The sequence below is a fragment of the Pygoscelis adeliae genome, unplaced genomic scaffold (genome assembly GCF_000699105.1).
Source record: "Pygoscelis adeliae isolate BGI_AS28 unplaced genomic scaffold, ASM69910v1 Scaffold298, whole genome shotgun sequence".
In the NCBI taxonomy this organism is placed as follows: domain Eukaryota; kingdom Metazoa; phylum Chordata; class Aves; order Sphenisciformes; family Spheniscidae; genus Pygoscelis; species Pygoscelis adeliae.
Genome location: NW_008825303.1, coordinates 3,295,903 through 3,317,791, shown reverse-complemented (window position 1 = coordinate 3,317,791; position 21,889 = coordinate 3,295,903). Strand labels below are relative to the sequence as shown.

Below are 21,889 nucleotides of genomic sequence, written 5' to 3'. Positions count from 1 at the left end.
TCAGTCAAGTGCCCGATGATACGACACTGGAGGATTTGTCCCCCCGTGTTCCTAGAGCCGTATTTGTGAAGCAAGACAATGGCGGCAGTGCCTCGGTCATACCAGTATCATCTGTCCGTGTCCCACAAGGGGAGGAAGAAAAGGAAGAAGCTTCAAATTCTCCTGACTTAAATCCTTGCAGTGCTACATACAGCAATTTAGGTAAGTGTATTCTCGTAGAAGAAAATTTAAATTAGATCAGATTTTAGATACATTTCCAGGCTGTGAAGAACCTTGTCTTCTGAACAGCTCGACACGCTCTCATAAGGTTAGTTTTCAAAGACAAACTTTTTAATATTAATTTATAGAAAATAAAATTGTCTCATTCTGAGATAGACAACCAAGAAAGTGAAGATTCAACAAACTCAAAGGTTTTCTTTCCTATGATTTTAAAACTATCTTTTAATTGCCCTTAATGATAAACATCTCAAACACTTTTAAAAGACACATTGTTTTCTATATTTGGAGGAATTTTTATCAAACAGGTTTAAAATACAGAGCAAATTACCTATTTTTTTTAGAAACAATAAGTAGATTTCAATATTTTTCCAAACTTCAACAAAAGATAGGACTTTTATTTTAGAGCATCAATAACTGCGAAAATATTTGTAGTTATCTTTTGTTGCCTAAAACCTTTCTTATCCTAATCTGAGAGTTTACTTTTGCTCCTTCAGAAAAGTTTAAGATATGAATGTCCTGAAGGTACTGCGCAGCCTATTCAACTGTCACTGAATTCCTGACTCATATTGAAAGCATACATGGATGCAGGGCTTCTCTGGAAGATAAGTGAGCAAGACAAATAAGCATCTCTTGATACATAGTATCAATATTATCAGCCTAATTTTCTAAAGCATTTTGATTTGAAGTACTGCGAATTTAGGAATACCTACAGCCAGATTTTCTAGAAGAACAAAAATCTCTCATTTGTTTATGTTCAAGAATATCTGAATACAAGTTTTTCAGTAACGCTCCAACCTTGTAAGCATACCAACTTATTAAGCATTTGGACAAGAGTAAACTGACTGCATTGAGATGGCTCACGAGTGCAGGGGTTTGGCATGTCCTGACAGGTTTGAGGGATCAAGAACTAAATTTTAAACCCTCAGGTGTGTACATTCTTTAGACATTTAGTGATATTGTTGCATTTTTCTGCTTAAATGTGAATTAGTGGTGAGCTTATTAGCGTGTTCTGCTAATGAAACATTAATTAGGTATTGTTTATAAAACATAAAGAGGAAAAATGTCCTGCCCAAGAGCGATACTAACATCTACCAAGAAACATTAACTTCAAGGAGGAAAACTAAAATTTATATTTTTATGGTGAATTATTCAAAGATCTAATTAATTATTTTCAAGTCATTGAGATATACATATATATCTGTATCTATATATTTTCTGTGTTTAGGACATAGCTTCATTACAGATAGAATCCAGGCAGAGATCGAGCTACATCAAAACTATTTATAGCTTGGTTAGCCCGTGTTCCTAACCAGACTGACATATAAAACGATCAAGCTAAGGTATCATTTAATCTATGAAATATCACTTATTCCTCGTGGTGAGATTGCTATTTTTTAGCCAGAGTGCTCGTACAGTCAAGGGATTACTTGCGTTTCATAGCCAAAGTAATGAAGTTGTGAACCTTCTGTTTAAATCATTACTCAATTTAGCGCAATTTTCTTATGCAAGATATTACACCTGATGGCAACTGCTTCATCGTACAGAGTTAGATGTGCTTCTGTCCATAGATCTCTGTCCTTCCCACAGCATCTCACAAACTGGGAGTAGTAAACTCATGGAAAATACCATTAAACATTGGAACAGGTTGCCCAGAAGTTGCCCAGAGAAGTTGTGGAGTCTCCATGTGTGGATATACGCAAAACCCAACTGGACATGGTCCTGGACAACCTGCTGCAGCTGACCCTGCCTGAGCAGGGAAGGTTGGACTTGACCATCTCAAGAGGTCCCTTCTAACCTAACCACTTCTGTGATTCTGTGATCACTTCCATCAGTCCTTGTTTTTGTCAGTGTTGTTCCTGTGCGTGAATGCTCCTTCGTAAAACCGTGTAAAACTGAACCCCTTAGCATTTTATTCAAAATCTTCTCCTCATCCTTGGGTCACTTTCAGATTTGCTGTCGCCAAAGTAAATTTTAGGTATGAAAGAGTTAAATTAACTTTTAGGCTTGACTTGGTCTGGCTTGGCAAGCTTGCTGCTTGTTATTAAAAGCAATGCTACCCTAAATGGCACTGACTTCTCTGGCTGCCGTGCAAACTTTTTTCTGGTTTATTCAAGCAACCTCACTTTCCAATTCAGATAGCTATCAAGAGATTAAGAGGTAGCCATACAGAATAATTCCTACTTGTTTTCACATCTTACATCACCTAAGCAGCAAAATCATATATTCTGTAGAATTAACAAATACTGATGTGTGTAACTGAAAGGATAATATGAGAATATGTAATATAATTAAGTTACATCACATTTGACTCTTGCTTCAACTGCAATTGTATCTACAGTTACCTTTTTATAGCTACATACTACAGTTTGTAGTTTGTAAAATATATCATGTGAACATGGCAATTTGCAGCATAATGCACAATATTCATTTTTTAAATACTAATCTAATACATATTCTATGGGGGTTTTATTGAAAAGCAGATAATATTATGTCCTTTGATAAATGTCTAATCTTCAGTTGTGACATGTCACATGAAATTTTATGAACAGAAATAATGGCAAGCTTTGGTAAATTTTCATCTGCAGTCAGGCAGTCGTTTATATCAGGTACTGCCCTCAAATATATTTGGTTTTGGCCTTCCCCTGCTCCCACAGGAGTTGTCCTATCATCAGTTTACAGTTCTGCCTGCAAAAATTGCAAGTGTGCCAGCAAGTATTTGTCAGGAACCAAACTGCAGATGCAAATTTTGAGAATAGCTCATGTATAAAATATGGGCTGTATTTGTCAGTTCACCTAACATGTAAAATCATACATTTAGGAATTAAAAAAAAAAAAAATTCAGGCAAGCCTTACAAGATAGAGGATTCTCCTCTGAGAGTCAGATACAACATAAAAGACTTGGGGCTTTTAGGAAACCTGAGGTCCCACCATGATGACAGGCTAAAAGAACCCAGTGTGTTCCTGGGTGTATAAACAGGAGAAAACTTCAATAGGAGTAGAGAGGTTACGTATATCTCATTTTTACCCTGCAACTGCCACGGCCATAATCAAGCCCTGGTGACCACAGTTTAAGAAGAATGTTTAAAAAAAAAATTGTACAGGCTCTAAAGAAAAGCTTTGAAAATGCCTAGTATTGTGACAGGCGCTTTATAGTGACTAATTCAAGAAGCTGAATCTGTTTAGCTTATCAAACAAACAGAGTCTGGCTTGGTCATGGTGTGGATGCTCATGTGGTGAGCAGAACTGTGATGAGGGATACCTTTGGTATCAACAATCAACAGATTTAATAAAATCCAGTGGCCGCCAGTTGAATGAAGATGCAGAAACAAATGTTCGAATGTGTAAGGTAGGGCCTGGACGTTTCTTTTTTAAGGTGTGCCCTTATTCTAACAGAAGTTAATTCAGGTAAGCCCTGTAGCTTATGATAGGGAAGACAATAGGCTAGATGATTAAAATCCTTTCCTTTACAAATCTTCAAATTTTTCTATCTTTGTCTGAATTTGTTGGGGAAATTGACTTGATTGTATTTGCATCGCTGTAAGTAGATTAAGATACTCTCAATATACTCAGGATAGTATTTCTATCATTTAAAAAAGAATAGGTTATTTTATTATCAGCTATTTTTCTCCTTACATCAAAAGAGAAGGTGAAAAAAGGAGGCAAAGTTTCTAGGTTTTATGATTGTTGACATTGGAAAAAATCCCAAACCACAGCATCTGCAATGAAGTATTGCCTCAGTCAGTAAGTTAGACCAGGGCAGTGTGCTTTAGCCAGGCTATAAATAAGGTAATTAAATCATTGTTGACTAAAACTGACAGTTCAGTGACAGACAGTGATTATAGTATCAGTCTGATGCATTTTGTATAATATATATTTAGTACAGGTAGTATCTTTTACATGGAGTAATGGAGGATGTGTAGCAAGACCTGACAAGTCACCAAGGCAGACAAGCTGTTGCATCTGAAGTTTTTAGTTTTCTGGTACCTGCAGCCCATCTTACTGTAGTTCTGTGCACGGTCTCAAACTATTGGTGAGAAACCGGAGGTGCGTCATGAATGTTACTTAACAAATGCTAGCTTTCCTTTCTGTTATATATATTATCATTCTGGTAAGATTTTTATCTATTAAATTAATGATAAATGTGTAAACAACTGAGTATAATACAGGATTAACCATCATGTTCGTGTAAATCTGTGTACTGAATAATTTTATAGAATAGTGTTGTACATGTACGGTGTTTGCTGGAATTGGGGCTGTGAAGTATGCTGGTTGCTTTTGCAGTGGCTGGAAGATACTTTTATGCATTTGTGGGTTTTTTCATGCTTTGGTTATTTTTTATCAGTCGGGGTAAGAGTTTATTAAGGAGTGATGTATTTTGTACTGGTATTAAAGATGAGTATAATTGATCTGCTACTCATACAGAGAAATCTTTTCCAGGCTCTGTATTATAATAAAAATGCAGATTGCAAAGGATGATCAATATCCAAGTATGGGGGGGTAAGTACTAGCACAAGGGTAGAGAGGGGGAATTTGTACAGTGGAGGTGGCCAACCTGTGGATTTTACTTAGTGACTACTTTAATCAGGCTTTATAACTGGATTTTGTAACATGAAATGGGGATGTACTGACATGAGAATTACTGGGACATCTGACTCCATTCCTGGCTGTGGGGAGAAACAGGTCAGCAGAGGCTGCCAAAGCCAACGCTGTTGGACCGCTCCAAGATCAGCCCAGCCCTATCTTACAGTGGGTTTCCTGCAGACACGTAAGAGCCGCTAGAAATTCCTCTTTCTCGCTGGTCTCCACTGTAGAGAGTCCACAGTTTTGATTTCAGTTCTGTTGGGGTTTTGATAGATGTGGTCTTGGAAGATCGGTTACCCATGTTGTACATGCATGATTATTAATTTTTGCTTCTCTTGGCAATGCAAAACATGGAATTTTTGCTAAACTGATGTGATAAATTGGTGAATGGCAGAGGTGAGAGTCATTTTGGCCATTTTAACCCTCTGGGTCTTGTTCATTCATCTAAATCCCTGCACTAGGGGATTAGGGATTAAGGAGTACTATAATGGTCACTAAAACTGAGAACAGCAGTAGTAATCATGGCAATAGCCTAGTTACTACTGTGAATACTAGAGTATTGTTTTCAGCTCTGTTTTCTAATTCACATCTTCCCACAAGGAACTTTATCCTTGGATGAGAGATGGTAATGGCATATAATCAGAAAAATGCTTTCAAGAATAAAGGAGAATGTAGGATAGATTACTGTGTCAAGAGTAAAATGAGTTTGGAGAAAGTACAGAAGAAACCTGCTGTCATTGGTGTACTGGACTAACATACGTTATGTATTGTAGGGCAGCATACGTTTCAGGAATAGTTCTGTTCAAGGAAGGATGGAAGCATGCAGCGTGTCACCCACTTGGCTTGCCTAATTCACCATTAGTTGTTTTCCCAATTAAAGAAGCATTTTCCTTCACAGTTCTGAAATTTCTTGACAATGTGTACTGCTGATCTGGTCTAAGCAAGAAAGAAAGATACATGGACTATCAAGAAACCTAAACAATAATTATGCATGTCATTACTGTAAGAAAAACATGCTTATGGAATATAAATCTGAATTAAACCTGAGCTCAGTGTTTCAGATTTGATAGTTTCATGAGCAAACATAAACAGGTTGCAATGCAAAGTCTGATGATAAATCAGTTACCTGGAAAAATAAAATTTAAATGCTTTTTTTTAGGGCTGATTTAGAGTTTCAGGCCTCTGCATGGTGTCTGGAGACTTAAGTATTAATATTTAAATAGCGTAGTGAGCTTCCATAATGGAAGATGCTATTGAACTGTAGAATTACTTAAAGCTCTCTAGAAAGCTGCTGTCTATAAAGAGTTAATTTTTTTCTGTCTTTGAACAGTCTGGAAGCCACTTCAAAAATCTCTGTAAGTGGTAGCCTAGTATTGTGCCTGTTCCTTCTTTTCGTTTGCCTCCCAAGAGTGTAGCTCAGGCTGAACCTTGTAACGTTGGAGAGTCTGTGCTGTAGGTAAGGAAATGATGGGTTTTAAGCATGCAAGGGGAGAAGGAAATGATAGGCAAGAAAAAGAAGCAAATGCTCTGCCAGTACTTGTATGCAAAAGAACATTCTTGTGCCCTTGACAGGGACAAAATTTAAGACAACCTTTTTCTTGCTAGACAATTAATTTAAAAAAATGTGGGACATGCAGTATCACACCATGCTTGGGGAAAGCTGAGCTGGAAAGACTGGGTATGAAAGAAATGTACACCGTTAAGAACTCGGCATAAAAACAGTCCAGTTATGAAGCTTTTCAAACACATAATACAGATGGATAGATTTCAATATGGAAAATCTGTTCTTGTGGGGAGAAACTATACTGTAACAGAACATGTTTTACAAACTCATTTTCCTCAGCTGAGAATACTTCAAAAAGTAACTACATAATGACTTGTACATGCAGTTCTCTGGATCTTGCCACCCCCACCAGACATTTGCAAAGACAACTTCTGGTTATGAAAACTTTCTTCAATTATGTTTTGATGTCACAGTTATGCAAAAGCAACAGCTAGCGAAGTCATTGATTGCAGTCGCAACACTTTTCTGTATGAATGGCTTTTGGAGGACAGGGCCATTAAAGCAGACAGAGAATCAAGAAGAAACACTGTTATAAATCTTACCTTTCTTGGAGAGGGCTTCTGCTGCTACCGCTTGAGATGTGTATCTTGCTCTAATTTGTTTTTTTGCTGTTTCCCTCTAGCATCTGTGCAGTCCTTGGATTAGTAAGTCATACAAGCAATGCATATTAGGAAACTGCAGCCTGAAATAGTAGCCTTTCTCAAAACCCCAGCAGTTAGCCTATTTTAGCATAGTGGGGAAGAGGGTAAGAATCAGAAAATAGGCAAGTGATCTTTAACACAGAATGTTGCTAGGGGGAGAAGTACATAGGTCACAGATTTTGTAAGAGTAAGGAATTGTGGAAGACGAGACATGTTTGGATGAGTAAGAAAATTGGATACAAAGTAGAAATGAACTTGTCTCAGGATTAAGCAAAAGACTGTGGCATCTGGATGTGTGTGTCTGGCATGCAGACATCAATTCTGCTTTTGACTCTGAATCATGCCACTCTTCGTCTCTGCAAAAGGTACCTTTCTGGTAGAGTTCCTGTACTGCTCAACTGGCACCAGTGTTATATGCTGCAGCATATCAAATGGTGAGAGGAAGAGCTGCTATTGTAGAGCACGATCACTGCAATACCAAGATCAGAAAGGAGCAGTAGAGGGTCCCTTGAGTGTTCAATTTTTTTAAGAAACCTTGACAATGATTTGAGAGACATGCAGGGATTCTCCAGTATTTCTAGCCTTTGAACATTTTTATTTTGTGGGAGCTAAAAAGTGATGACCCAGGGGAGTACTCCTATGCAATCTTCCCTGACGATCAGGCATCTACAAAGCTAATGGAATTTCCTGCTCAAAATTCAGTTTTTTAAACATTGGAATATCCAGGCTTATCACAAAATCCGTAAGGCTTTTCTGAGGGTTTCTTGAGCTTAAACAAAAGATAGAGATATAACTTTCATTTGTGATGTCGTCTCCTTGGAATGATTGAAAAGAGAATGATCGTTAAGAATTCAAGAGCCAAGGCTATTCTGTTTGTGGATACATTTAAAAATACAGTCCTCTCTGATCTTCTGAAATTATGAAGTCCTTTTCAGCATTCTAACCTAGTGTTCCAAGTTTTTGTGCATCCTGGCCAAGAGATTAGATTCTGTAGTATTCATAAAAACTGTAACAACATATCCTAAATTGTAAAGGAAGCTATCTTTTTTTCCTTTCATAGACTGCGAAGTAATTTATTATTAATTATGGACCAAAGTGATGTAATTCAAATCTGAATCTGAGATCCCCCAGTTTGGTTCAGCGTTCCAGTTCAGTCCTCTCTTTACAAGGATTCAGCACATATTATAAATAGTCATAGTGTCTTTCTACTTGCTGTTCCCTTATCAGAAAAGATGCTCAGCTACAATTATACAGAGCATCCATTTCATGTCTGCTGTCTTGCAACTGTAAAAATTGGCTTCCTACCTTACCATGATGGTCAATGAACCTCACAGGAGTAGTAGAAAGCTTATAAAGTAATTTCTCTGAAAATACCAGTTGATTATTAAGAGTAGAAAAATCTCATTTTGATATGAGTAACAACTGTTTAATTGTCCCAGAGCAGCGAGTTGGTCATTTGTATTGTCTGTTTATTGTTTTTTATTCTCTCTTATATTATTGTCATTTATTTATTCTTCATTTCCAAGGACTCTGGCAGTTATAAAACATAACTGTCCTCTCTAAAAGCCATCCAAAACACATGACAGGAAGTTTATCTTCCCTAGAAGCACACGAATGTTTGAAACCAGTCTGTCAGTGGAAATCCTGTGCTTTCATGTATGTAACCTGCCATTTGGAATCTCTTGACTGAATCTAGATCAGGTTGTCTATGAACATAGTATTGCCAACAAAGGTACCCATGGCAAGTGAGTGGGGACATGGTGGGTGTCGGCTGGCTGGGGGAAGGGGGGGGGGGGGGGGGGGGAGTTTTACATTGTAGGATAAAAAATATTTATGTTTTTGTAATCTCAAAATATGATCCTACCCTCACTGAAAGCAGTAGCAACACACTGGTCAACCTGAGTGAAAGTAGGCTTCCTTGTTTTCACCAAGTGAATCTGCTAGGGCAGTCCTGACTTTCCAATGTGACCGCCAAAGTATCTAAATTACATTATTTGTGTCTGAAGTTTTCTGGTTTATGGTCTGAAATGTAAAGCATCCACCCACAGTTTTAGCACATTTGAATAGGAAGTAAGGAATAATATTACAGTCAATTGACTGCAGCAGAAATTACGGGAGGCTGGGTATAATTACTGAAACTAGAGTTTGGCCAGAGTGCCAAAACTGACTTTTGGTTTTTGCTTGCACTTTTTGTCATTAATCCCATGTGATGTAAAATGCCAGCATTGCTAGCACTGAAACTGATTGTAGTATATGGGCCAAGGTCAAATAAAGACTGGCTGTATGTGATGATATGTTCATCTTTTCAGATACGTATTTAGGTTTTCTTCAAATATTGGGGGGGCGGTCCTAGTCAGCATTTTTTTTTTTTGCCTTAAACTTCTTTGCAGAGTGCAAATATGAGCAGCAGATGCAAAGTACTTTAATCTTCTATTACTATTATCTTCTTATTACACAGGACAGTCTAGAGCAGCCATGATACCTCCGAAACAGCCGAGGCAACCGAAGGGAGCTTTGGATGATGCCATTGCCTTTGGAGGACTAGTAGACCAGGAGACAGTGAACAACTTACAGCCAACACCACCTCCACTGCCAAAGAAAACAATTTTGAGAGCTAACACAGAGCCGACTCCCAGAGATCTCCAGAAGCAGGCTCTGGAGAACAACCTGTGCATTGTGGCCAATCCCACCTATGACATTGACACCAACTGGGAAGCAAGCAGCGCCTGCTCTTCAGTCAGCCTGGAGCTCAAGGTACTGGACAATGAGTCAGGAGATTCCTTGGACAGGCCTACAGAAAAACTAAGGGCAACCACCTCAGCAACTAACAGTGTTTCCAGCCTAACCACTATCAGTATTAAGGACCGGTGTTCCAATAGCATGGAGTCTCTAACAGGGAGACGCATCTCGCAGACTAAGCAGGGCAAAGGTGTCCAGAAGCCGCAAAGGCAAGCACTTTATCGAGGAATTGAAAACCGAGAAGAGGTGGTAGGTAAAATCCGAAGCCTTCACACTGATTCACTGAAGAAGCTGGCACTTAAATGTGAAGACTTGTTCATGGCCGGACAAAAAGACCAGCTGCGATTCGGGGTGGACAGCTGGTCGGATTTCAGGCTAACCAGTGACAAGCCATGCTGCGAGGCAGGCGATGCGGTTTACTACCCAGCTTCTTATGCAAAAGATCCTCTCAACAATTATGCAGTCAAGGTAAGAGGGGCTTGAAAAACGGTAACCCTAGACATCAGTAACAAAATGTAATAACAATAACCATAATCTGCAACACACCCAGTAGTGATAGGTCCTACAAATATAAGTGTGTGCTGCTTGCAGCAGCACTGTGTGAAAAGTAAGATTCCCAAGAATCAGGCTCTTCCTTCTATCAAGAACCATGTGTGGCATTGGTATCTGCTGTTTAAGTTTCATCTGTTTTTATTGCAGCTCCAGAATTATTAAAACAAAATCAATACAACCTAGTCTTTACCATGGTCATTGTTTAATGAAATATTGAAGAAAAAGCTGTATTTATTTTAACATGTGTCAGCAGTTTTTTGGAAACTTGCAGTAACAAAATCCTAGGGTTCATCTGCATGCAGATGATACTAAATCATCACTCTTAGGAAAGATTTCAGAGTTTTCCATGTTCAGACCCATGTAATTTTAAACGTAAATTCTAGGCTAGTACATCTTTATGTTCCCATACAAGGTCTTATATTTTCACCAGTGTTCATTACCAGCTATCAAAAGCTCTCTCTAGCCATCAGTGTTGCCTTATAAGGTATACTAAAAAAAAAAAAGTGGAACCTGTCAGTGTTAGTTTTGTGGCCTTTTACCAAACAAACAATTGATTTGTGTCTAGTTTTGTTCTTCAGCTAACATATAAAAGAAACAAGATTTACTAGATTTACTGCTAATACATTAATGAATAGTTGGCAGCTATCTCACTAGATGTTGTTACTTTATGGACTTTTATATAGGTAATGCTTTCTGAGCGCTGTATCTCTAAAGTTCTCAACGTTTATCTGATAGGATGATAGTGAGAAAGACGGCTGAGACTCATAGCTCTGTCAGGCTTCCTGTGTGACCTTGAGTAAATCATTGAACTTCTGACTCTTTCTTGTTGAAACTGAGATAAAACATTTATTACCCAACACAGGTGTGTGAGGCCTAATCGATTATTCCTTATAGAGCATGTTGACATTCTCAGAAGGGTGGTGCTTTACGGGAACAAAATGTTGTTACCACTCCTGCATGATTGTTTACAAGAAAGATATAAAAAAATAAAAGGTAAGATTGGTGCAACTGATATGTTCGTCTGAAACTTGAAAAGCATCTTTTTAAGGCAGATTTGTGGCCATAACCATCTATATTTCTTTAGTTATCAAGGACCTCTTTTTGAAAAGATGTGAAATGAAATACGGATGTCTTGTGGATGCCACGTCCAGTGGTACAAAACAGCTGAGAACCAGACCATGGTTCTCGGAATGTTCTGGTAATATATCTGGCAATCTACTCTGGTTGCAGAATCAACAGTCTGGCATTATTTAGTTGGGGGTTTTTTGGTTTTAATACAATGATGCAAAAATGGTTGCTTCTGGGACCCAAAGTGGTATTTTTCTATATAGGCAGGTTTGGGTTATTACTAATGTGATTCCTCTTCATTCCATTCACAGTATGGATGTGCCCTTAAAATATTCCCTCACAGACAAGACTTATGTAGTTGTTTTCTTATCTATTGTCCTCCTAAACATGTTTCTCTTTTAGAAAGCCAGTGAGAAGAAAGAACAGCAATGTAGCATCGTCAAATATGTGCTATATTTTTTTTCTCTCATAATTCAGATGTCTTAAAAATAGTTGTCAGACTAACAAAATTTATTGCAGCGTAATAGGTGTGATGGTCTTGAGAGTGAGTGAAGTAGCCACAAAATATCCTTGAACTGGAGGTCACCATGAGCTGTTGTGCTGTTATGATGAGAGGAAAAGTTACTCTTGAAAATACTCTCCCTAGCACTTAATGTGATATAGGAAGATACTCTCACTACGCATGTTCTCTGATTTCTTTAAAAGCCAAGCAGGACGAGCATACGGGACTACTGCTGTCTTCATTTTCTCTTTCGCATATCTGAAGTATTATGTGTTCAGCTAAGTTGGGTTCTCTTCAGTTGTGTGTTTCTTTGGTGTATATTTTTATTACTGCATTCTCGATGCTAATATATTGAATTATGTAGCATTGGTTAAACTGTGGTTACGGGGTTGGGGTTTTTTCCCCCTAAAATCAGTTACAGTAAATTTCAACTTTGTCTTAACACTTGCCCCAAGTTGATCTTTGGCTTATAAGTCATCAGTCCAGGATCAGATTTGTACAAAATCTCATAACAACAGATTGCTATTACATTACGCAGAGATTTGGGGAATTCAGCTTTAACAACTATACCAGTTTTACTATCATGGGTATTTTTTGTGTGAGCCAAATTACATAATCATCTACCTCCAACAAATAAGCTATGTATTCCTGCCATTTTAAATCCCTTGTCCTCAAAACAGGATGGCAAAAATAGTGAGGTTAAAATGGTGTGCCTATTGAATCCAAAATATAGTCTTCCAGTTATTTTTTTATCAAGTCTTAGAAATACACTTTGAAAGTGTATATGGAGCCACATCTTTGGACAGTGGAAATTTATGTAGCTCTTTTGAGTTTTGTAGAACTACCCAAGCAACACTGGCTAACAATTCAGACACGTCTTAAGTTCTATGATTTTAATATTAGATTTGAGAAAAAATGTGATAATGGGATTTTTTAATTATTCTCTTTGTAGAAAACAAGAGATTCGCCCCCAAACAGTGTTAAGAGTTAATACATAAGTCAAAAAAAAAAAAAAAAGTTTTAATATTGTATCTCCAAAAGTAGAATTACAAAAGCACTGTTAAAAATTAAGCTTTAACCAATTGACTACTGCGGAATTAAATTTAGAAGAATGAACCTTTTGTGCAGATGAATGTACCAGTGCACCTTTACATTCTGGAGGTATCACCAGCAAGAGATGCTCTGATAAATTTGGTGGAGAACGAGCACAACTTGTTCTGTTGGTGTGGATATTAGAGGAAACATTGTTTATAGGGGTGTGTTGTTTCAAAGCATTGTATTACGCTTTTTTATTCACTCTCACCTAATTTGCTAGTAAACATCCTGTGCAAAAAAGTTGCAGGAAGCCATGTGGAAATTATTTTGACTGAAACATTATAAATAAAAACAGTAAATAAGTTGTGATCAGAAAACTGCTTTTCCAAATGGCAAAAAATAGAAGTTCCCTTAGGAGAAAGGTTTCCATAAAATTCCAGTCCCTGAGGTATTTTTCCTTCACTAAGTGCAGTACCATTTCCTAAGTAGTTGGTAGATCTGGGACAATATGGATAAACATTCCCCTGAAACCACAGTCTTATCAGTAATTCCAAATATGTAGTGGAAAAGTAAAAGCAGCAGAGAGCACCAGCTTTTTGTCCAAAGTGGATTGGACAAATTCAATTCTTAGTATCCCTACACAGACTGACTAAGGCAGTGATATGACAGGGATCTTTTTTATTTAAAAAAAAAAAAAAAAGATTACTCAGAATGAATAATTCTGAGTAAAACAAGATAATTACTGTGCCAGTGACGTAAACTACTTCCACTTTAGTATTAAACTCTCAAGGAAATTACTGTACAATATCATAGACAGACACGTAGAAATCATGATTCAGAGTCCACACGGAACAATACAGACATAAAAAACCAGCAGGGTTATGGCCTGCAGCATATGTGTTCTGGCCACGGGCACGTGTTGCAGTGCAGTTCAGGTAGGATAACAGGAATTGTAAAGGTGCAAACAGCTCAAAAGGAGCAGTTAAAATTTATTGTTTTGATTGCTACAGGGCAGCAGTTCTTCTGGTAAAACCTTAGGATTTCTGCTAAGGTTCCTGTACCAAGTATAAAACAGAGCAATGCAGAAGTAAATAGTATTGGGCTGAATTTGGCTGACAGTTTCCTAGTTGCAGCTGACAATTATTTTCGAGTTATGTTTAGTTTGTCACAGTGTGCTAAGGTGTTATTTTGGTAATTCAGTTTCCTAGTGGAGCTTCTTGGCAGAAGTGTCATTAAAGGTCATCCCAGAACTTCATGCTTCAGATAAAAATAAAGCTATGGACGTTAAACTTTTAGCCCATTCCAAGTTCAGTCACAGCAGTGTAGAATTCTGTATTTTGGCACATCGTTAAAAAGTCAGAGCTCTATTCCAAGGCCAGCTCAAGAAAATGAGGTCAATCAGAGATCAAACTGGCCGCCTTGGAAAACAAGGTTGTGCCAAGAGCAAGCTATCAATTTGGGATTAGCAAGCTTTCATTCTACACAGAATTTCATTTGCAGTTGTCCCTCTGTGCAATACAATAAAATAGCACAGATGGTGCAGTCTTTGTGATCTTCTGTGTTTCTCATTTTCAGCACTTGTAAATTCATTTCCCATAATATTCATCGTACTTTAAGTTCACTGATGCCCTGTAAAATGCATAGGACAGAGTGGAAATGAGATTCCCTGCTGGTAAAGTGGAAGTCAGTTGATGGCACAGTAGGCTACTGGACTCATAAAAGAAAAATAAAAGCTAATGCAGAACAGTTTTTTAGAAGCTCTGAAACATTAAAATCTTGGGGGGGGGGAATTGGAATGGCAGGTTGTAAAGAAACCTGTCCTGTCCCTATAAACGTGACAGACATTTAGTTCATATGGATGCACTAAAGAAAAGATACGCGATAACAGTGCATTCCAGTGAAAAGGAAGGTGGAAACTTTCCATTCCTTCCTTACTCATATCTCTCCTTTTTTCTCATTGCGTTCTTGCATTATATGGAAGGGCTTTTTACCAACATTGCTTCATCTTTTGAACAACCAGCTCTATCAGCTTTAGAAATAAGGCTTGCCAAGCCCTTACCAACACCTTTCTTTCCACTATTATCACATCTTCATAGCTTCATAGCTCAGCTGATTGTATTTCATTAAAGCAAATGGTAAATGACTATTGATGCTACTTCCTGTTGGTGATTTAGTCAAAGTATTTTCACCTTTTTCTTTTCCTGTGCCCAAAAATAGGAATTCAACATACTATATATGTAAAAGGCAACAGGATTTCCATATTTTTTTAGAGTAGATGACTGGAACAGACAAAAGCTTTAAAAATCATGCAAAGAAAACTGGGCCATTGTTTACTCACAGTTTTGACATAGCATTAACTGTCACAATCAGAAAAGAAGCTCTGTATCCACTCCTTTAGCAATTCATCACAAGCAGTCTAAAATATTTGCTAATAAGCCCATCAAATTTCACAATTTGTTCCCTAAATCTTTTCAAATGTAAATATAGACTTCGGTTGCGTAACTTACTGTAACTCAAACCATTTCGAAAATTTTAAATCTTGGTCATTCAGATGATAGTTTTAGGTGATAGTGGAGTTACTCCAATATAAAATGCTAGGGTGAGCATTATTACCCATTAATAGTATTAAACACTAGCATTCACTACTCTGTTGCAAAATGGTAATATAAAATACATTTCTGAGTAGAAGCTGCAACTCAGAAAATGATAAAATAGTACAAGAAGTTTGTCAGTAAATAAAATTTACATTGTATAAACTGTCTTCGAACAGATCAATAAGAAAACTTAGTTTGTCTCCACTGCTTTCAGTACATTTTCCCCATTCTAATAAAGATATTGGTAAATCAGAATCTGAACTCTACAGTCTAAAACCCCAGGACTTATCTAGACTCATGCAGCTGTATTTCACAGCAAAAGTCTGAAGAGTAGCCAGACACTTACAGGAGCATCAGGTTACTGCAGGTCTGTCTTTTAGAAACTGTTTTATGAATTCAGACAGGTGTCCGATTTGTTCTCATACTCCAGTTTTTGGGTGCTGCTTCTAGACAGCCTAGCTTTCCATTCCCCTTGTCAATTACAAAGTATCTAGTGTACAAATTTTAGTGTTTGTATAGTCAGCAATTTAATCAGCCTTAAATAACCCAGCTGCCTCTTCCACTTCTCACTTCATGTTGTTTGTAAACAAAAAGCAAGAAGCAGAAAATACATCTCTAATCAGATCTCAGCTCTCTTGTCTTTGTAGATATTGCATGCATGTTCAAGTACCCATATACTTCCCTGTATTAAACAAGAGAAGTAAAAGTGTCCGAAAGCCATCACTATTGGGCATTTGTGGGATTAGGTACTATTTTTTTTCTTTACTGGTTATCTTCTTTAACAGCAGAATAAGGAGGGAAAAACTGTTTTCATGAATGCAGTCATTTTAGTATTGACTTTAATCATAATACTATTTAGTCTTTAACTTCTGTTTTATTGATATAAAGAGAGGAGTCTGAAACAAAAACTCGTATTTAAGAACTGACATTGGGGAAAGTTTCGCTCTGATGTGGATTCAGACTTTAGCGTGGACACTGCTCTGAAGGTGTTCATGAACCACAGTAATAATGTGACTTGTTCGCCCTGGGAAGTGTTACAAGGATCATTATATATAAAGCTCTGTTCTGCTTGATGCTGGAGAAGTCTTAACTGGGATACTGTATTCATTATGGGGTACCACTCTTCAGAAAGATGTAATAAATGGGGAGAATCCAGAAAAGAGCAACAAGAATCAGAGGGTTAGGAATAAAGATAGGAGGAATGAGGGCTGGTTATTTTCGAAAAGAAAACAATGAAGAGGGGAAAAGTTACATTTTCCCGCCTTAATTCTGCTGTTAAAGAAGATAACCAGTAAAGAAAAAAAAATCTAATCCTACAAATGCCCAATAGTGATGGCTTTTGGTATTCACCAAATTGAGAAGTATTAATTGTTTTAAGAGCAAATACTCTGTGGATTATATATTCCTAATAGAATATCACTTTTAGCTGGCAGGTGGCATTAGAAATCCTCTGTGGGTAACACGAAATATAGTCCAATAGCTAAGGGCAAGTGCTTTTTGCACTTTTCTTATCAGCAAGTATGCTTGACCTTAAAATTAAACTCTTTCAGAATGAGTTCATATTTTAGATTAGGTCAGTTAAGTATTTTTAAAAACTAAAGGCTGGATAACAACACACTGAACCTTTTCTGCAGTTGGAATTTATTATCCCCATGGTTGGCTGTACAAGAGAAAGACCACGGACTTGAAGGGCATCGAAGACAAAACTATTCTCGTTTTCCTTAATAGCTGTTCTCCCAGTCAGATTTGATACATGCTGGTAGGGTCTATACAACACTTTTCTACTTCTGTCTGTGCAGTATTAAGTATTTAATAAATCTGGGGGACTTCGGTCTCCAAGACAATCAGCTGATATTTTTCTAATTTCATTTTCTAATTCAAAGGTTAATGCTGCATTTTTGCTGTATTTGTTTAAACTTTTCTAACCCTTGAGAGAAGAGGGGGGGGACTTTTCCATCGATAACTCACTTCACCTCTAACAGCATAAAATACATTTGAAAATTTAAATTGGCAAGAGCCACTGTACAAAGAGGGTAATTATCAACACTTCCAGAAAATTATGACTTTCCTCTCTTAAATAAAATTGACTAGAAAATGCATTTTTCAGATTTGTTTTGTTTGTGCATGGCAGTTATAAACAGGCAGTTTAAGCTATAGTGTACATAATACGTAGGGAAATTTAAATCCTTGTGAAGTATGGAAATATGCACATTATCAAAGACAGGAGGACAATCAAAACACTGTTACTACTTGTGTCTACTTTCATATCATTATCTGACAATGCACTTTTCTGATCAACAAGCAGAAAAGACTAAATCTCCCATTAAACTATATGTTTCTTAACCACATAAGCACATAAAAGATGAAAAACTTTTTTTCTTTCTTCTCTTTCTTCTTTCTTCTCTCTTTTTTCTTTCCTTTTTTCTTCTCTTTCTTTTTTCTTCTCTCTTTTTTCTCCTCCCTCCTCCCTCCTTCTTTCTTCTTTTCTTCTTTTCTTTTTTTTTTTTCTTTAAGTTTATAACTTACCCTACATAAGTTCCTGACAAGGGGAAAAATGAGAAACGGGGAGAAAAGTCACCTTACTGCTTATATTTAGGGCTAGTATGAGATCTGGGCTCCTTGGTGGTTGTGACTGTGTGTAACTAGTGCTGACTTCTACTAACCTTCATTATCTGGCCTTCTTTGGCTTTCAGAGATGTGCTAAGGGAAGCTGCAACTTCGTCTGAAGAGAGATGTCTTCCTATTTTTTCTTCTCTGAGCTTTGCAGTTAAGACCTGTTGGTGCATTATACCAACTAAATACTTAGGCTCTAACCTTGTAAAGATTAAAACATACACTTAACCTTACACGCTTTGAACGATCTCACTGAAGTCAGTAGAACTAAGGTTAATATGCAAAGGTCAACATGCCTGAGTCTTTGTAGGGCTGTGATTTTAATCAGTAAATGCCTTAGAACAGAGGCCCTAATAGAGGTTGTCCAGTGGCTGTTGTAAGGGGATTGGAGCTGCCAGTTGTTATGGCAGTGCAAACAATTAATAAGGATAATTATTATGGTGATAATATATCAACAAGATATTTCTGGACAGAAATTAAATACAGCTGTATATGGCAAAATAAAAACATAAACTTAGGATCGTGACAAATGATTGAAAGCAATTAAGATACCATGTTTAATGAGTTTCTGTTCATCACCTGAGCGACAGCAAGTATGCTTGCCAACAGCCCCTGCCATGCACACATACACCCCTCACTGTAGACATGATGTGTTAGCATGACACAGCTGCAGCTAATAGATTTCAGTTCCTAATTACAGTGGGCAAGGAGCATGCATCCGGTCACTTAACTCAGCTGGTAGGTGGTAACTTGTTATGCCATGCTAACTCAGTCATGTGCAATTGTTTGATCATATCCTCAAATATTCTATGCACGTTTCCTTGTATCTCCTATTGCTATTGATTATTTTTATCTTGTTCAAGCGTCACACAAAGCTGAGAGAAGAACACAAAATAAAACTATATGGATAAGCAAGTAACTGCAAAGTAAGCTTCACTGTGAATTTATCATATATCAGCTGCTATTCTGACTAAAAGCACAACCTGCCTGAACTGTATTTTCCATTGAATAATATATGTACAGGGAGAGCTGCCTACACATATTGGTCTGCATTTGCTTACTATTCAATGGAAACACTGCCAAGGTCAGTTCAGTAAAAACTTTTTCAGAGCTTGTGTTTAGGGCTAGACTGGATACCCATCAACAAGGTACATATTAAAAAAAAAGGATATAGAATTTACAAATTTAAGAGTTACGTTATGTCTGTTCTGTTTATTTTCTTCCCCCAGATTTGTAAGAGCAAAGCTAAGGAATCCCAGCAGTATTATCACAGCCTATCTATCCGGCAGAGTCTGGCTATCAACTTTAACATCCAACAGGACTGTGGCCATTTCCTTGCTGAAGTGCCAGTTCGCCTCCTTCCATGGGAGGACGCCGATGCACCGGAGGTGGAAGAAGAAGAGCGGGAAGAAGAGGATAAAGAGTCTGAGCAAAAGAACAGAGACACTCCTTCCAATACAGAGGCTTCACAGAAAGACAGCTCAAGCAACCAGGGGACCATCAGCAAGCCACGCAGCCGTGTTGTGGTCATCACACGGGAGGTCCCGTACTTAACAGTAGCCGACTTTGTGCGAGAATCTGCACCCCGCCATGCAAAAAGCCCAGATTTATATGAGAGGCAGGTCTGTCTTCTCCTTTTACAGCTGTGTTTGGGTCTGGAGCACCTGAAACCCTATCATATCACACACTGTGATCTGCGGTTAGAGAACCTGCTGCTGGTTCATTCCAGACCAGGAGGCAGCCCTCTGAGCTCTGAGTCCATGGAACCCAGTCCCAACACTGCTTGCCCGGCCAGATTAATAGTGAGCAATTTCTCCCAGGCCAAGCAGAAGAGTCATATGGTAGATCCTGAGGTCCTACGGGATCAGTCCCGCCTGGCTCCAGAAATCATCACTGCAACACAGTACAAAAAGTGTGATGAGTTCCAGACTGGCATCCTCATCTATGAAATGCTGCACTTACCCAATCCCTTTGATGAGAATCCAGAGCTGAAGGAGAAGGAGTATACTCGTGCTGATCTCCCCAAGATTCCTTGCCGTTCCCTCTACTCTCAAGGGCTTCAACAACTTGCCAGCTGCCTGCTGAATCCCAACCCTTCAGAGAGGATCCTGATATCAGAAGCCAAGGGAATCCTTCAGTGTTTGCTTTGGGGTCCACGTGAGGACTTGTTCCATGCTCTAAGTACATCTTCCACCCCCTCACGGAGAGATGCTGTACTTCAGAACTGGCTGGATATCAAAAGGACGCTGCTGATGATCAAGTTTGCAGAGAAGTCCTTGGACAGGGACTGTGGAGTTATTCTGGAAGACTGGCTTTGTTGTCAATATCTGGCTTTTGCCACTATAGACTCACTTCATCGCATTGTGAGAATCATGCAGCAGCACTAGTTTGTAGAGCCTGTCGCTTTTCATGAAGCACCCCCCCACCTCCACCCCAGCCCTCACTCCAGCCAGCCCTAGGGCTCGCACTTTGTACAAGTGTTAAAAAATAGCCAAGATATCAAAGCCAGCAACTCTGAGCAAATAGGTTCTAATTAGAGAAATTGCATCCTGTACGCAATATGACAGAAACTTTACTTTTTTGCCAGGCCTGTTAGGGATTGATTATATATACATGACTGCATTTGGATCAGACAGTATGTAACTTGATTAATATCTGGCTGAAAAGGAGAGCAAACTTCGATACCACTATTTCTACCACTGCAGTAAACAAATTGCCCTCCTCTTCTGGGTAGTTTCTGTCATTTCCGTATGTAGCATTGGTTAGTGAATAGCAGTGACCATAAGCAGAAATGGATTAGTTGTAAATGTGAGACGAATGATCCACTGTGCCACAAAACACTCATTTGCTTCCATTCCACATACCATGCAAAATTTTCTCTCAGCTTAGTCCCCCACAAGTGGGCTGGACTCCTCTTCCCTTTGGTCTCAACCAAACAGATTCTGATCTTTCTCTTACACTTTACACCTTCTTTTTTTCCTCCCCAGATGTGGTTATCCTGCTCACTGCGGCAAGTGTCAGTGGGCAGTAAACATCTGTGTTCAGTCTTATTCCCTCCTTCTCTGCCTCTGACTCACTGCCTATCCATATCCTTTCTAACCACGGATCCATGATTTCAACAATACTGCTTTAATCAGACCGTTATCCTCAGCTTAAGACCTCTGCATTAAAAAGCAGAATATGCACACTTTGTCTATCCCCTTTCCTACATGACATTCACCAGTCTGGACTGCTGATGTACTGTAGCTATAACCACGTTTATACAAGAACAATACAACACATGGTGGGCAATTGAAATTCCGCTTCTATCACAAAAGGCGCTAAAGCCTGACTTGAAATGGATAGGACGTACATAACCTTCTCTGACAATCACTGCTATGAATCGGGGATGAAAATAACAGCCACTTCTTCTGTTTTATGTTGGTTTGCTCTTGTCACTTGTGCCATATTGCAAAGTGGGACTGAAATTGGCTCTGCTGGTATGTTGGCAGGAGATAGAAATGTTTAGAGCTTGTCTGTGTGTAGCTAACAGGCCACATGGAGACACTTTTACTGCAGACACAGTTCTCTGAAGGGTACAAACAAGGGGGCAAAAACACTGTTGTTTAATTATTGAGGGAGCTGTTAAGTTTGGCAGCCACAACTAACAGTATCGTGATCCATTTTTCCCACAGCGGTGTTTGGCTGCATATTTCTTGTCTGTTGTAACTAGTGTTTTCTGATGTTGCTATAGACAACACCCTAAAAGTGGAATGTTGTCAGAATAGCTCAAAGAGCATTG

General features: G+C 38.3%; 1 protein-coding gene across 3 annotated transcripts in view; it reads left to right on the top strand.

Annotated features, from left to right (window-relative positions):
* The window catches only part of PEAK1 (pseudopodium-enriched atypical kinase 1), a 64,482-nt gene extending 42,599 nt beyond the window's left edge, over positions 1-21,883 (top strand). For all 3 annotated transcript variants that reach the window (XM_009330074.1, XM_009330075.1, XM_009330072.1), the window contains 3 exons: positions 5-201; positions 9,464-10,212; positions 19,338-21,883. In XM_009330074.1, coding sequence (XP_009328349.1) covers positions 5-201; positions 9,464-10,212; positions 19,338-20,495 — 2,104 coding nt within the window. In that variant the 3' untranslated portion in view covers positions 20,496-21,883. The remainder of the gene's footprint in view (positions 1-4; positions 202-9,463; positions 10,213-19,337) is intronic.
* The last annotated feature ends 6 nt before the right edge of the window (positions 21,884-21,889 follow it).